We start from the raw sequence: 12,629 nt of genomic DNA on the forward strand, positions 1-12,629 counted from the left end.
TTTTGGGGGAAGAAATTCTTGGGCTAGCAGAGAAGAAGAAGGAGAAGCAGAAGCATCAGCTAGACATGGCCAGCATTTCCACCCAACTTGGAGAAGACTTTTCTACCAATCTGAGCCCCCTTGAGAGGTAGTGAGTTATCCTGGAGGTGTGCAGTCAGAGGCTGCAGGTGCTAGGGAAAATGGTCAGGCCCTTCCTCTTAGGTTGATAAAGTTCTAGGGAATCATCACACTCCTAAGGAGACAGTAGGTGGCAGGACGAAGGACAGGGCCACTACAAAAACAAACCCTGCTAATGCCCTCACAGATCCATGGACTTTCTGCCAACTCATGTGTTTCTATCTGCCCTCTAGAGCATGAGGTCCATGAGGATAGGGACCCTGTCCTTATTTCCAATGTCTGGCATTCAGTCAGTTTTGATTCAAAACAGCCATATTGAATGAGAGCAGCCCACACTTGGAAATCTAAATGTCCCCTGTAACCTCCTGCTGGTTGCCTTGTTCCCATGAGGGGTGGGTTCCAAGGGCTACCCAAGGTCCTGCCACTTATTTCCTTCTTTCTGCTCATGAGGTGACCCTCCTTTCCTAGCCAGCTCAGTCCCTGAAGTTTGCTCCTCTGTCCTTCCTGTCTCTTTAAGGAAATAAGACAACTGCAAGGCTCTGGTAGTCCCCCTTCCCCTTCCCCTCTGGCTGGGGGAGGGCCTGGGGCTCCAGGGATGACCTCAGGACTAGCTCCTTCCAGGAGCAGGAAGGAAAATTGTTTACAGATTCATAAGTTTTATTATCAAGTGGAGAGGAAGCTCCCAGTTGCCAAGGAAATCTGGGTTTGTAGCCAAAATCCGATTTTCTTGCTTGGGTTTGGGATTATAGCTGCCTGAGATGGGGCTCTATGCAGAGGAGGCAGCAGACAATCGTGCCCATTGGCTTTTTAAATTCCTTTCTCTTTTTCTCTTTCTCTTTCTTTCTTTCTTTCTTTCTTTCTTTCTTTCTTTCTTTCTTTCTTTCTTTCTTTCTTTCTTTCTTTCTTTCTTCTTTCTTTCTTCCTTTCTTCTTCCTTTCCTTTTCCTCCCTCCCTCCCTCCCTCCCTCCCTCCCTCCCTCCCTCCCTCCCTCCCTCCCTCCCTCCCTCCCTTCCTTCCTTCCTTCCTTCCTTCCTTCCTTCCTTCCTTCCTTCCTTCCTTCCTTCCTTCCTTCTCTCTTTCTTCCTTTCTCTCTTTCTTTCTTTCCTTCTTTAGCCCAATCTTCCATATGAAGGTGGGGATCTGAGGCTCAGAGCAGGGGAAACAACTTGCCTAAGATGACTCAGTGTCAGAACTAGAAGTAACTCCCAGGTGTGCTGACCCTGGGCCTGGGTCCTTGTCAACTACCACTACTGCTTGCAAGGTAGCACACAGGCCATCAGACCTCAAGCTGTTAGAGAATCTGAATAGAGTACATGGCTGGTTAAGCAGCTGGAAGAGGCCAGTGGTGGACACATGTGGTGGGGCAGGCAGAGAGACAGACACAAGACAAGGGCAGACAGATAGGAAGTCAACACCTGCCTGTGTTGCACACCTGTTCTGTGGGTGGCTGGATGCCCTCTAGATTTCAGCACAAACTTGGATGCAATTAATTGTGTTTGTTTGGTCCCCAGTAGAGGCTCTGTGCTCACGAACACCTTTAGGGAAGATTATGATATGTTTTCTTTGGAGATGCTTAGCTTGAATGGAGAGAGAGCTTTTGCCCCCATCCCTTTCTGTTAATAAAGGTGCTTTTATTTCAGTAAAGATCCAAGCCCTCCAGCAGACATTCACAGAAAAGGAACAGAGAAGATCAATAAGCATATGAAAAATTGCTCAGGTTTATTCATAATTAAAGAAATATAAATTAAAGCAACAATGCAATAGCTATCATTTTTCACCCATCATAATGATGCCTTTTAGAAAATTTTATAATACAGTATATTGATAATGCTATGAAGAATCTAGCACTTTCTTCCTTCGGTGAGGTCTCACTTGGTGCAGTCTCTTCAGAGGGAACATTGATAATATCAGTCAATATCAGTCAAAATTGTCAACACACATATCCTAGGACCCCACAATACCTCTTCTAAGCACTTACTCTACAAAATCATGTACCCATGTATGCGGAGGAATGGGCAGTAAAGCTGACTGCAACATTGTTTATAAAAGTGAAAAGCTCTAGACATCCAAAATGTCCATGAGCAGATCAATAAACTGTGGTGCAGCTGTGCAGCAAAATTCTGTGCTGTGTTTAAAAGATGTGAGGTACATTTCTTTTGACATGGAAGATTCCCCAAGGGACACAGTGCACTTAAAGTAAGTTGCAGAATAACATGTATCTCAAATGTATGATCTCATTTGTGTAAAACATGGCAAACATACACACACACACTTAAGCCAGATGTTCTCTAGATTCCCACCCTCCCCTTCCCAGAAGTATCTGTCTAACTTCTGAGGTGGTAAGAACTTTGGGTCCCTGGCCCTCTCCACTGGGGGCTTTCCACAGGGGTCCAGGTCACTGCAGCCCATCACTTACACTTGGCCATGGGCCATTCTCCTGGTCCCCATAAAGTTTGGCAAATCTCTCTGTTCTCTGGATACTCTAGTCCTTCAGGCCCCCAAGGCTGACATATGAGAAAGTGGGGGGTTTTCAGAGTGTTTGGAATGAGAATTTGGGGCAATTTCAGAAGAAAATTATGATAGAGGGAAAAGTTTAGCCTGCTGTAGAGACATATTAAGGAAAACATTCAAGACCCTTCCTCTGTCTGTCCTTAAAGAAGCCACATATCCTTTGCACTCTCTGGACAGCTTGCCTGCAGCAGTTCACCTCTTATGTACATGCTCTTCTCCAACATAAATCTCCCCCACCAAAAAAAAAAAAAAAAAGTGAGAAAGAAACAGCATGCAAATTTTGTCTCCCACACCCCAGCCATCCTTGGTGCCCAAGGTGAAATGTCAGGGTTTCTGGGTCTCATTGGGAGGTTGGAAGGGAAGTTTCCCCACCCATTTTGCTTGGCTTTAGGTAGTGGATTCCTTTGCCACCAGGAGTCAGTGCTTCTGCATGCACCTGGCCTAGTGCTCCAGTGCCCAGGAAGCCCCAACTGATCAAGACCAGTTGGCAGTCAGAAGATAATCTGATCTGAAGTTAATAATGCAAAGTCTTGCTTGTGCCTATCCACACTATTTCAACTCTGCTGACTTCAGTGTTCTCCCAATCCAGCCACCCTGTAGGGAGAGGATTGTTAACTTTACCATCCAATGAGTAGATTCAGGCCCCAAGAAAGGAAAGACTTGCTCAAGCTCAAATATTGAGATCGTGGTGAGGATGGACAGAGCATAGGGTTGCCAGATAAAATCCAGATACCCAGATAAATGTGAATGTCAGATAAACTGTGAATAATTTTAGTAAGACGTCTCAAATGTTTCATGGAGCATTTTACACTAAAAAGAATTATTTATTGTTTATTTGAGATTCAAATTCAGTTGACATCCTGTATTTTTATTTTCTCAATCTGGCAAGCCTGGTCTGGCAGAAACCCATGGCTCCTGTTTCCCAAGCTCCTGAGTCCCACAGAGTACACTTCTCTGCCCCTAAGGTGCCCATAGAAAGCTCAGATTTCATGACAGTTGCTCTGCTGGAGATAGGAAAGGCTCCTTCAAGGGCCCTCAGGAATGCAGGTAGGGCTTATGTCAGCTCTGCTCCAAAACTTGCTTAGAGAAGGTGGTGAAATCTTGGCTGCCTGTTGCCGTCCCTGGCCCCAACTGTCTAGCTCTGGGACCAATCTCTCTGGAGCAGAGTTGACAGGGGTGAGGGGGACAGGAAGAGATTAACCTAAGAATTTATATACACATATGCATAGCCCATGGACACAGGCAATAGTGTGGTGAAGGCCTGGGGTGGGGCAGGGACTGGGTGGAAGGGAGAAAGGGAGGAAATGGGGGACATCTGTAATACTGTCAACAATATAACAAACAAACAAACAAATAGCCTCCTCTTCCCCTAAGCTTTGGGGATGTTCTGAAGAGCTGAAAGTTCCCAAAGGCTGACCCATAGAGCCTTTGGTGGTTGTATCATCCAAGGGTTCTCAGAGAAAATGAACCAATAAGATGAATGAATATATATGCACATGTGTATGTGTATGTATATAGAAATTTACTTTAAGAAATTGATTCATACCATTGTGGGGCTAGGCAAGTCCAAAATTTGCAGGGAAGGCCAGCAGGCTGGAATCTTAAGCAGAGGTTGATGCTGAAGTCTTGAGATAGAATTTCTTCTCTAGGTAACCTCAGTGTATGCTTTTAAGGCCTTCCAACTGATTGGATGAGGCCCACCCACATTATCAAAGGTTAGTAGTCTTCTTAAAGTCCACTGACTGCAAATATTAATCACAGCTATAAAATATCTTCACAACAACATCCAGACTAGTGTTTGATGGAATAACTGGGGACTGTAAAGGTTTCCAGTGGCCACAACTTCACAGTGTTCTAATCAGTAAAGAAGCTAAGGGAGAATTTGAACTTAGATCAGAGCTGTGCAGGGTCTGGAAACCCCAGAGGCTCCAGTGCTGGCAAGCAGGTCCCTCCTCCTCTGCTTTTCTCTCCTTTGGTTCTCATTGTTCCTGCACAGGCTGACTCAGGGCATCCAAAGACCATCTCCCCTGCCTGGGAACTATGTAATGGGGGAGGCAGGATATGCTCTGCAGAGGATACCTCCAGAGGATGCCTCTAACCAGAGTTGAGCTTGCAGAAGACATGGCCTGGGATCTAACCCTGCTTTGGCCACTGATTGACTCTGGGGTCCTGTGCCAGTCCTTGCCTCTCTCTAAAAATTATGGAAGGTGAGCCCCACTTGCACCCCAATACAGTCAAATCAGATGGCCTGAGAGCCAGGGAAGTTCTCACAGGCAAAAGTTCTGGGCCTTATCTCTTCTCCTATGTTGCTTACAAAGTAGCAGGGAGAAGGCCACGGACACAGTCAACAAGATACAGCAGGAACAGAAGGTGCTGGTCCAATGTTTGAGTCCAAATGGAACTCTGGCTCCACCCCTATGTCAGGATATATTTTCTTGAGTTCTGGCCCTTTGAAGGGCTGATTTTCTGAGTGCTTCCTCTCTGCCTTGCTCCCTGTCCATTCCTGGGCATAGCTTACAAGTGAACAGCTGGTTGTGATGGCAGGAGGCCCCCCTAACATCAAGGAAGAGATAGAAATGTCCATGGATGAAGATCTGGTTCCTGGAAACTATGGGCAAAGTCAAGAGCACCTGGTTATAGCAGGTGAGGATCCCCTGAAATGTCCCTTCCCTCAGGTGTCTGCACCTGTGCATGTGTGATGGAGGAAGTGTTTGTGTGGCTGGGCAGACACTCATATATATGCATGTGTATGTTTGAATGCATGTGTGGGTATATGTGACTGTGCTTTGGTATGTATATACATGTATTGTGGCTTGAGTGACAGAGAGCTGGGGGTAAAGGGATTGATGTGAACATTTTACAATCCATGAGGGAGGAGGGTGGGACAAATATGTTTGGTCCCTTCGCCTCTGCTTCATCCAAGCCACCACTGTATCTACTGCAAAACATTCAGAGGGCTTAATTTATAAGAGCAATCAGGTCAATTCTCTTTCTTAACTCTCCAGTGCTTTCTCCTGCCCTTTAGAGTGAAATCTAAACTCCTTACCATGATCTACAAGATATGATCAAAGTCACCTTCTCAACATATCTCATGCTGTGGCATGGTGACCCAGTCTACACTGAACTTATGTTTGTTTTTATACTACCCCAAGACTGGTTCTTCCTCACAGCCCATGTGCTAGCTGTTCCTTCTTTCAGGAATGCTGTTTCCTTAGATTTTCCATGGCTGACTTTTTTTTCTTGTTTGGGTCTCTATCTCAATGTTGTTTTTTACTTTTCCAGAAGTAGCTCCTTCCTTCTGTCATGTTAGCCTGTTTTTATCATTTTGGACACATATGTCTCTTGATTTGAACTTAAAGTGATGGCTTGTTTTCTGTTTTGCCCCCTTATTCCTCTTGTATATGCACAGATAGTCAGTTTCTTGATTGCTGCGATCTTGTCTCTTGGTCATTGCTCTCTCCCCAGTAACTTACCTCAGAACTTGACCCTCAGTAAATACTTGCCAATCTGTTGAACAGATGAACAAACTGGGACCTGGGGTTGGCCAGTGGACAGCAGTGAATGGATGTTGAGTGATTCCTAAGAAGTTTTGAGACCCAAACTCTTTCTGGTGTGTCCTATGCCCAGGAAGCCTTGGTAAAGCCTCTACGGGTATTCTTGGGGCCTTTGTTCTTCTCCCCAGAAATAATAGAGCATGGACCCCGGTCCCTGGGTATCTCTCAGCGGCGACAGAAGTTGGAATCAAAGGATGCTGGCTCTGCTGCAGGCCAACGCATTTGGAATATGACTGCCTGCCGGCCCAAGAAAGTGGTACTCTATGGGGCCCTTGGCACGTGGTGGCTGGGTTCGGGTTGGTAGTACTGGCTATAGGGGCTCCAGCCTGATGATGGTAGTTTGTGCAGGGTGAGATGTTGACTTGGGAGGAGGAGGAAGCAAGCAAATGAGGACAGGGACATCCAGCAAGAGGTCAGAGCCATCTTTTGGTAGGCTGGGAGTTCAACCTTGAGAGTCCAGAATGCCTGAGAACATATTGCTTGGGGAGTACATATATACTTTATTCTGCAAAACTCCAGTTTGTGTGAAATGACACTTCCTTTTATTAAAAAAATAAATAAGTATATATTGCTTTCTATATATCTTAATATATCTATATTTCTATACTTATATATAGAAATAGAAATATTTTAAATACAAATATATTTAAATAAAAAATTATATATCTCAGGGTTGAGACAATGGTAAGGCAAGTGAGGTTCCTATGCTTTCTGGCTGTTAGGAAATTCAGTCAATGGAATCTGACCATTTTTGTAGCTAATCCTTTAAGCTACATTCACCATGGGTGAGGAAACATTCTAGGGAAAAAAATGTTGGCCATATTGTTGCAAAGGACACTGAGAAAAGTCAGCTCATTTGTAGAGAAGAAAGATCTGTTTGTTCTAGGGAATCATTTGAGTCCAGTATTTCTGTAGCCAATTCTGTTAGCTACATTGGGTAAAGAAAAGTTTTAGAAAAATGGTTGTTACACTGTTGCAAATGTTCCTGGGGAAAGGCAACAAGGTTGGAGAGCAGGACCACCTGATTGTTCTAGGGAAGGATTAAGACAAATGTTGAAATGACTCAACCTTCAATGAATAAACAGAAAAAGAACTCCCAGGTCAGAGACCTCCTGGGAATAAAAATAAGTCAGACATATTGAATTGGCATCCTGTGTCCAAAGGCTGAAGCCAAATCAAGCTGCTCCAACAGACCAGGCTCCATCCAGCAAGCCACTTACGGCCCTAAAACTGAGGGAGTGGTGGTAATGGTATAACATATGGACTAATTAATGTTACCTGTTAGGACCAGATAAATGCACTTTTAAAAAGTAAAATCAGCCCTAGCTGGTTTGGTTCAGTGGCTACAGTGTCGGCCTGCGGACTGAAGGGTCCTGGATTCGATTCTGGCCAAAGGCACATACCCAGGTTGCAAGCACCATTCCCGGCCTTGGTCAGGAAGGGTGCAGGAGGCAAACAACTGATGTGTCTCTCTCACATCGATGTTTCTCTCTTTATTCTCTCCCATCCACTCTCTATAAAAAGCAATGGAAAAAATACCTTCAGGTAAGGATTAAAACAACAACAACAATAAAATCATTATATGGACCTTAGAAATAAATTTAGACATTTAGAATTAAGAAAATTATCTTCTATTTATCCATTATTTTGGAGTAAAGAAAAACAATGAAACTATTACTGCCTCTAAGAGAACCAAAACATGAAAGGACAAAAAATAATAATACTGTTCTGCTGATTCTGGGGGGAAAAGTAATGTGTCTTAAAAAGTACATGAAAATAAAGATAACACTTTTAAAATTAATTAACAGAGGAGCTTGGACTTTCAGCAGTTCATAGATTTTCCTAATCTCCATCAAATTTATATAAAGCTCTTATGTTCTAAACTGTATATAATTCTAAATAGAGGTTTTCTAAAATAATCAAGACAATTGTTTTTGAAGTTAGACCTGTTTAATGAAGGGTGATGAAAATAAATTATCACTGAAATACAGATGTTATTAAATTAATTCTTATTACATTAATGTGTTAAAACAAACTATGATATCACCAACTAAGAAACAAACTCTAGCTACCTGTCACTAACCCTCTGTTCCATGTATATTAACTGTTTCAGTTAATGCCACTGTTTTTCTTTCCACCCTGGTCCTGAAGACCACCCCAGTGTCCCTGCAGCCTCCGAGTCTGGATCCTCTCTGGGCGCTGCCAGATTGGGGAGGGGGGGTTCCTCCTCAGCTGCTCCTCATCTGCTTGTGAGCCACACTGAGGCTTGCTTCATTCACCTTCATCTTCCTTATTCGTACTTTCTGAATTCTACAATGTTGTTGAACTCTTTCATTCTCTGTTGCCTCTACCATTATCTACTTTCTTATAGGCTTATACCATTTTGCTGTCTTCAGTGTCACTTCAATGTAGTCTTAAGGGGAAAGTGTCAAATATGAGAGGTATCACAGTGTACTTATTAAGAGCACAAACTCTATAACAAAATGTCCTGGGTTCAAATTACTGCTCAGGTACTTACCAGTTATGCTATGTGGGCAAGTTATTTGACCTCTTGTGTCTCAATGTTCTCATCTTTCAAAATGGGGCAATAGTAATGCCTGTTTCAAAGGGTCATGATGAAGATTTAATGGCTTGATATTGGTAAGGGTTTAGAGGATGACATGGTTCCTAGCATGTCATAAGTGTGTTTTAAATAAGCATCTTGTGAGATATTTCATCTTGCTCTGGAAAAACAGAACTGAGATTCAAACCCCGGTGGGTATGTCATGCTCTGTTCCTCTAGCTCACACTGGCTCTTTAAGGCATGAGAGACCTGGCCCAGAGCTCTGGCCCAGAGACATCCACTCTAGAAAGCCATTAGGAAATGGATAGAAATGAAAGACATCGGGATGGCTGGGCTGACCCAGAGAAAGAGAAGGAGGCTATGGTTTCCCAGTAGCCAGGCTTCTACCCTGAGTTCTGATACCATGTGTCTCTGGGAAGTGCAGTCACCTCTCTAGGAATCAATTTCCTTGGCTCTAAAATCCATGTTTTCTGTTCTCCTTCTGTGGTTGCTGAGACTCAGCTGATTCCTGCAGGTGACAGTGCTGGCAAAACACAGGGTCCCCTATTACTGCTTTTCCTTCACTGCAGCTTAGATGACCAGGAGCTACTGAGGATCATGGTGTGGGTGGGGTGGTGGCAGGCAGCCAATTTGTGAGGTTCTCAGGCTCCCCTAATGGTATGAAGCTTCAAGACCCTGATTCTGGAGGATCAGATACCATGTGACTCTTGGGCAAAGTGTGGGGCAAAGTGTGGAGCAGCCACATTTCTAAGCTGGGGCTGAGGTTACTTTGGTCATTCTTTTACTTAGGGTACGCAGCTGCCAATACGCAGAATATCAAGAGAACCAGACCATGGAGATGTTCATCCTCAGGAGTATCCTGGTGGCTTCCAAAGCATGAGATTCCATTATGAGCAGTAAGAAACCCTGCAAGGGAACAGGATGAGCTTTTGGGGCAGGGACCAGGGTGGGTCAGAGGGTTTGGCAAGCAGACAGGTCGGGGGCTTGTGGGCAGATGGCCATGATTATTGGAGACCTGTTGCCTCCTCATCACACTTCCTGAGCCTTCTTGCCCCTTGCCCATTTAAGCCTTCCAAATGCTCTTCAGCTGGGCTGGGCCAGGTCCTAGCCCACAGGCCCTAGGATCTGCTTACCGAAAAAAGGAAGGACTAGAGGCTGGCAGAGTCACTGTCTAGAGAAGCTCCCAATGTTACCCGCTTGCCCTCATAGCCTTCCTGTGTTTCCTGCCAAGCCTGGCCTGGAACAACCAGCAGCTCTGGCTTCTGTCTTTTCTTATTTCCCAGCAACTCAGAGGCAGATATGATTGCAGAGATTGGCCTGGAAGAGGTAAATGGACTGGAGATGGAACTAATGAGAAAACAGGTGAGAGCCTGCTGTGCTGGGGACTCGCTTGGAGGACAGAGCAGAATCATGATGTTTGGGGGGCAGGTGGGCCTCAACAGTGGTAAATCCATCCTCCTTGAGATTGTACAGCCATTCCAGTCATCTTACCATCTATCAGTTGAAGTGCGGTCAGGCTCTCCTCCCCTACCTCTCAATCCCCATGGCTCCCGAGTCCAATCTTGCTGCCAGCCTTAAACCTGCCTTAAAGAGAAGAGAAAAGGATGACAAAGAGGGAAACTAAGAGGATGGTGGCATTTATGCAGAAAGAATGGCTCTGAGGTCTGAGATAGGGGTCTTCTTGGGTGGGCAGAGACTGCAGCAGTCATGGGCATGGATGTGGGCATCGAGGGCTATCAGTCTAGTGGTCCTCTCTGTCCCCTGAGTGTCACCTTGGAGCCTCCACTCCAGTGCTGCTGCTTCCAGCACACCAGCCCTCTTCAGGATTAAATGCCCTTCCCTGCTCACCCTGCACAGCTGGGAAGGGCTGGCTTCATTCAGGCAACTTGATGCATTCGGAAGAGGGTGCAAAGCAGCTGGGCCTGCCAACACAGGCCGCCCAACCCACTCCATGCCCCTGGTCTCAGCTGCTTCTTATCCAAAGGCAGTTTGGCCGACCTCCCAAAGGCAACAAAGCCCCTTCCTATTCTAACTCCATATGTTTTACAACTGGTGGGCTGTGGGCTTCCCTAGAACAGCCTTGTTTACCAGCCTGCTCTTGGTTTCTCTGCAGCTGCGAGTGATCAATGAGCGTCTGTACACCTTGGAGGACCAGGAAGTCACCAGACGCCAGAGGGAAGTTGTGTTCTTCACCATGCTGCTGTCAGTCTGCATTGCTAACCTGTGGCTGTGGATGCGCCAGTGATGTTTTACCTGCCATCCTACCGACAGAGCTCTCTCCTCCTTCCCCTTATTCTTTTATTTCCCTGAGCCACCCTTGGCCTTCCTCCTTATGTCTCCCAGCAATTCCCAGCAGCAGCAGCATCAGGGCCATTTTCCAAGTCTAGTTAGACCCCCTGCTAGGGGAGGCCTTAGCTGCTGGGAATTGCAGGAAGATCTGAATGGGCTGAGATGCAGCCATTTGGAAGGTGAGAGGTTACTGCCACAGTAACATCAGTGGCAGGTACTTCCTGCTTGTCCATCAAGACTCCATGGTGACCATCTTGTTCCTTCGGTTCCATCCTATGTGGCAAGGGCTTGGTTATGTCTTCCTGTTTTCTTTCACGTTGTACACACGGCTCTGCACAGAGAAAATTCTCAATAAAAGTTCAGTGATAGTGGTAAACTCTGGAGGCTGAGCTTCTTGAATCTAGGATTCATGTGGGGCTCTGATTCCCCCTCCCTTCCCCCCTACCACTGTTCCCAGCCCAGGCAGGGGCCTTCTTAGGGGCAGGACTTGCAGGTCCTTCCTGTTGGGCTCAGGCTAGCAAGTGACTGCAGGGAAGTGCTTCTGCAGCAGCTTGTCTGGGCCACGTGTTTCAGAGACTCAATCAGAGGAAATCTCCTGGAAGGGACCAGAAAACTTTTCATTTGCCCAGGAGGAAATTGAGTCCAAAGAAGGGGAACATGGCCCTGAGATTGTCCAGCAAGACCAGGTCAGGGCTGGGCCTTGGATGTGTTTTCTTGAGTCCCTCCTACAGACTTGCTGGGGATGAGGCCCCAACTCATCTATGGAAGATGGATGGGAGACCACATGGAGGGACTTTGAACTTTATTCATCCATGTCCACAGCCCTGTGAAGCTCACCTCAGACAGGGTGGATTGCTAGGTAGGGCAGTGGGAGTAAGCTTGAGGAGACGAGTGTCACTGCTTGGGGCCCAAACACAGGGCAGGTGTGCTGAGTTGCAGGCCTTTGGAAGAATTGCTGTCCCTTTCCTTGGGACAAATGGACAAATGCATGGCTCCTGGGAGTAGGGACCCAGAACATTCTCATTGGTTTTTGTGGCCAACCAGACCATTCGCTACCCCCTAAATTTGTCATGAGTTCTCCATTATAAAGAAGAGAATGTGTGTTAATCATGAGATGTAAAATAGACATGACTGCACACACGTGTGTTTGAAAGACAGAGAGACAGAGAATAAAGAAGAGAGAGGAGATAGAAGAGAAGAGATAGGAGAGGGAGGGTATGAGACTGAAGGGAAGGAGAAGAGAGACTTGAGCCTTTAAGCCTGCTTTGCCTCTACTCCACCCTTCTTTGGTTCTCTTTGGCCCAATAAAATGAAGTGGTTCCTCCTCTCCTGACTCTAAGGATTGCAATGCTTCCAAGAACCAAGAGGTCTGGGTAGAACCTGGAACCTCCCTGCCCCCTCCTAATGGGTCCTGGAGTCCCTGGAATCACCAGAGCTAGAAGGAAGACTGGGGTTCCTCCTTGCAGTCCATGCCTCCACTCCCTACAGCCTCAGGACAGACTCAAGGTGTAGGAACTAATTAAAAGGAACAGCCCAATGTTCAGTTTCAGTGAGGGGAAGCATAACTTCCTGCTACCATCCCCAAATCCCTACTG

General features: G+C 45.9%; 1 protein-coding gene across 1 annotated transcript; it reads left to right on the top strand.

Annotated features, from left to right (window-relative positions):
* The first annotated feature begins 5,165 nt into the window (after positions 1 to 5,165).
* Positions 5,166 to 10,990, top strand: FATE1 (fetal and adult testis expressed 1). The gene is made up of 5 exons (XM_016215818.1): positions 5,166 to 5,271; positions 6,311 to 6,438; positions 9,535 to 9,641; positions 10,029 to 10,107; positions 10,859 to 10,990. Exons 1-5 carry the CDS (start codon positions 5,166 to 5,168, stop codon positions 10,988 to 10,990), a joined length of 552 nt encoding a protein of 183 aa, XP_016071304.1.
* The last annotated feature ends 1,639 nt before the right edge of the window (positions 10,991 to 12,629 follow it).

This window comes from Miniopterus natalensis, chromosome X (assembly GCF_054644295.1).
Source record: "Miniopterus natalensis isolate mMinNat1 chromosome X, mMinNat1.hap1, whole genome shotgun sequence".
Taxonomy (NCBI): Eukaryota; Metazoa; Chordata; class Mammalia; order Chiroptera; family Miniopteridae; genus Miniopterus; species Miniopterus natalensis.

What these genes read in the sequence shown, in the direction of transcription:
- FATE1 (XM_016215818.1), top strand. Translation starts at nt 5,166, where the DNA reads ATGGCAGGAGGCCCCCCTAACATCAAGGAAGAGATAGAAATGTCCATG. An exon ending in AGAGCACCTGGTTATAGCAG is followed by an intron (nt 5,272 to 6,310) that starts GTGAGGATCCCC and finishes TCTTCTCCCCAG; the next exon opens with AAATAATAGAGCATGGACCC. An exon ending in ATGAGATTCCATTATGAGCA is followed by an intron (nt 9,642 to 10,028) that starts GTAAGAAACCCT and finishes CTTATTTCCCAG; the next exon opens with CAACTCAGAGGCAGATATGA.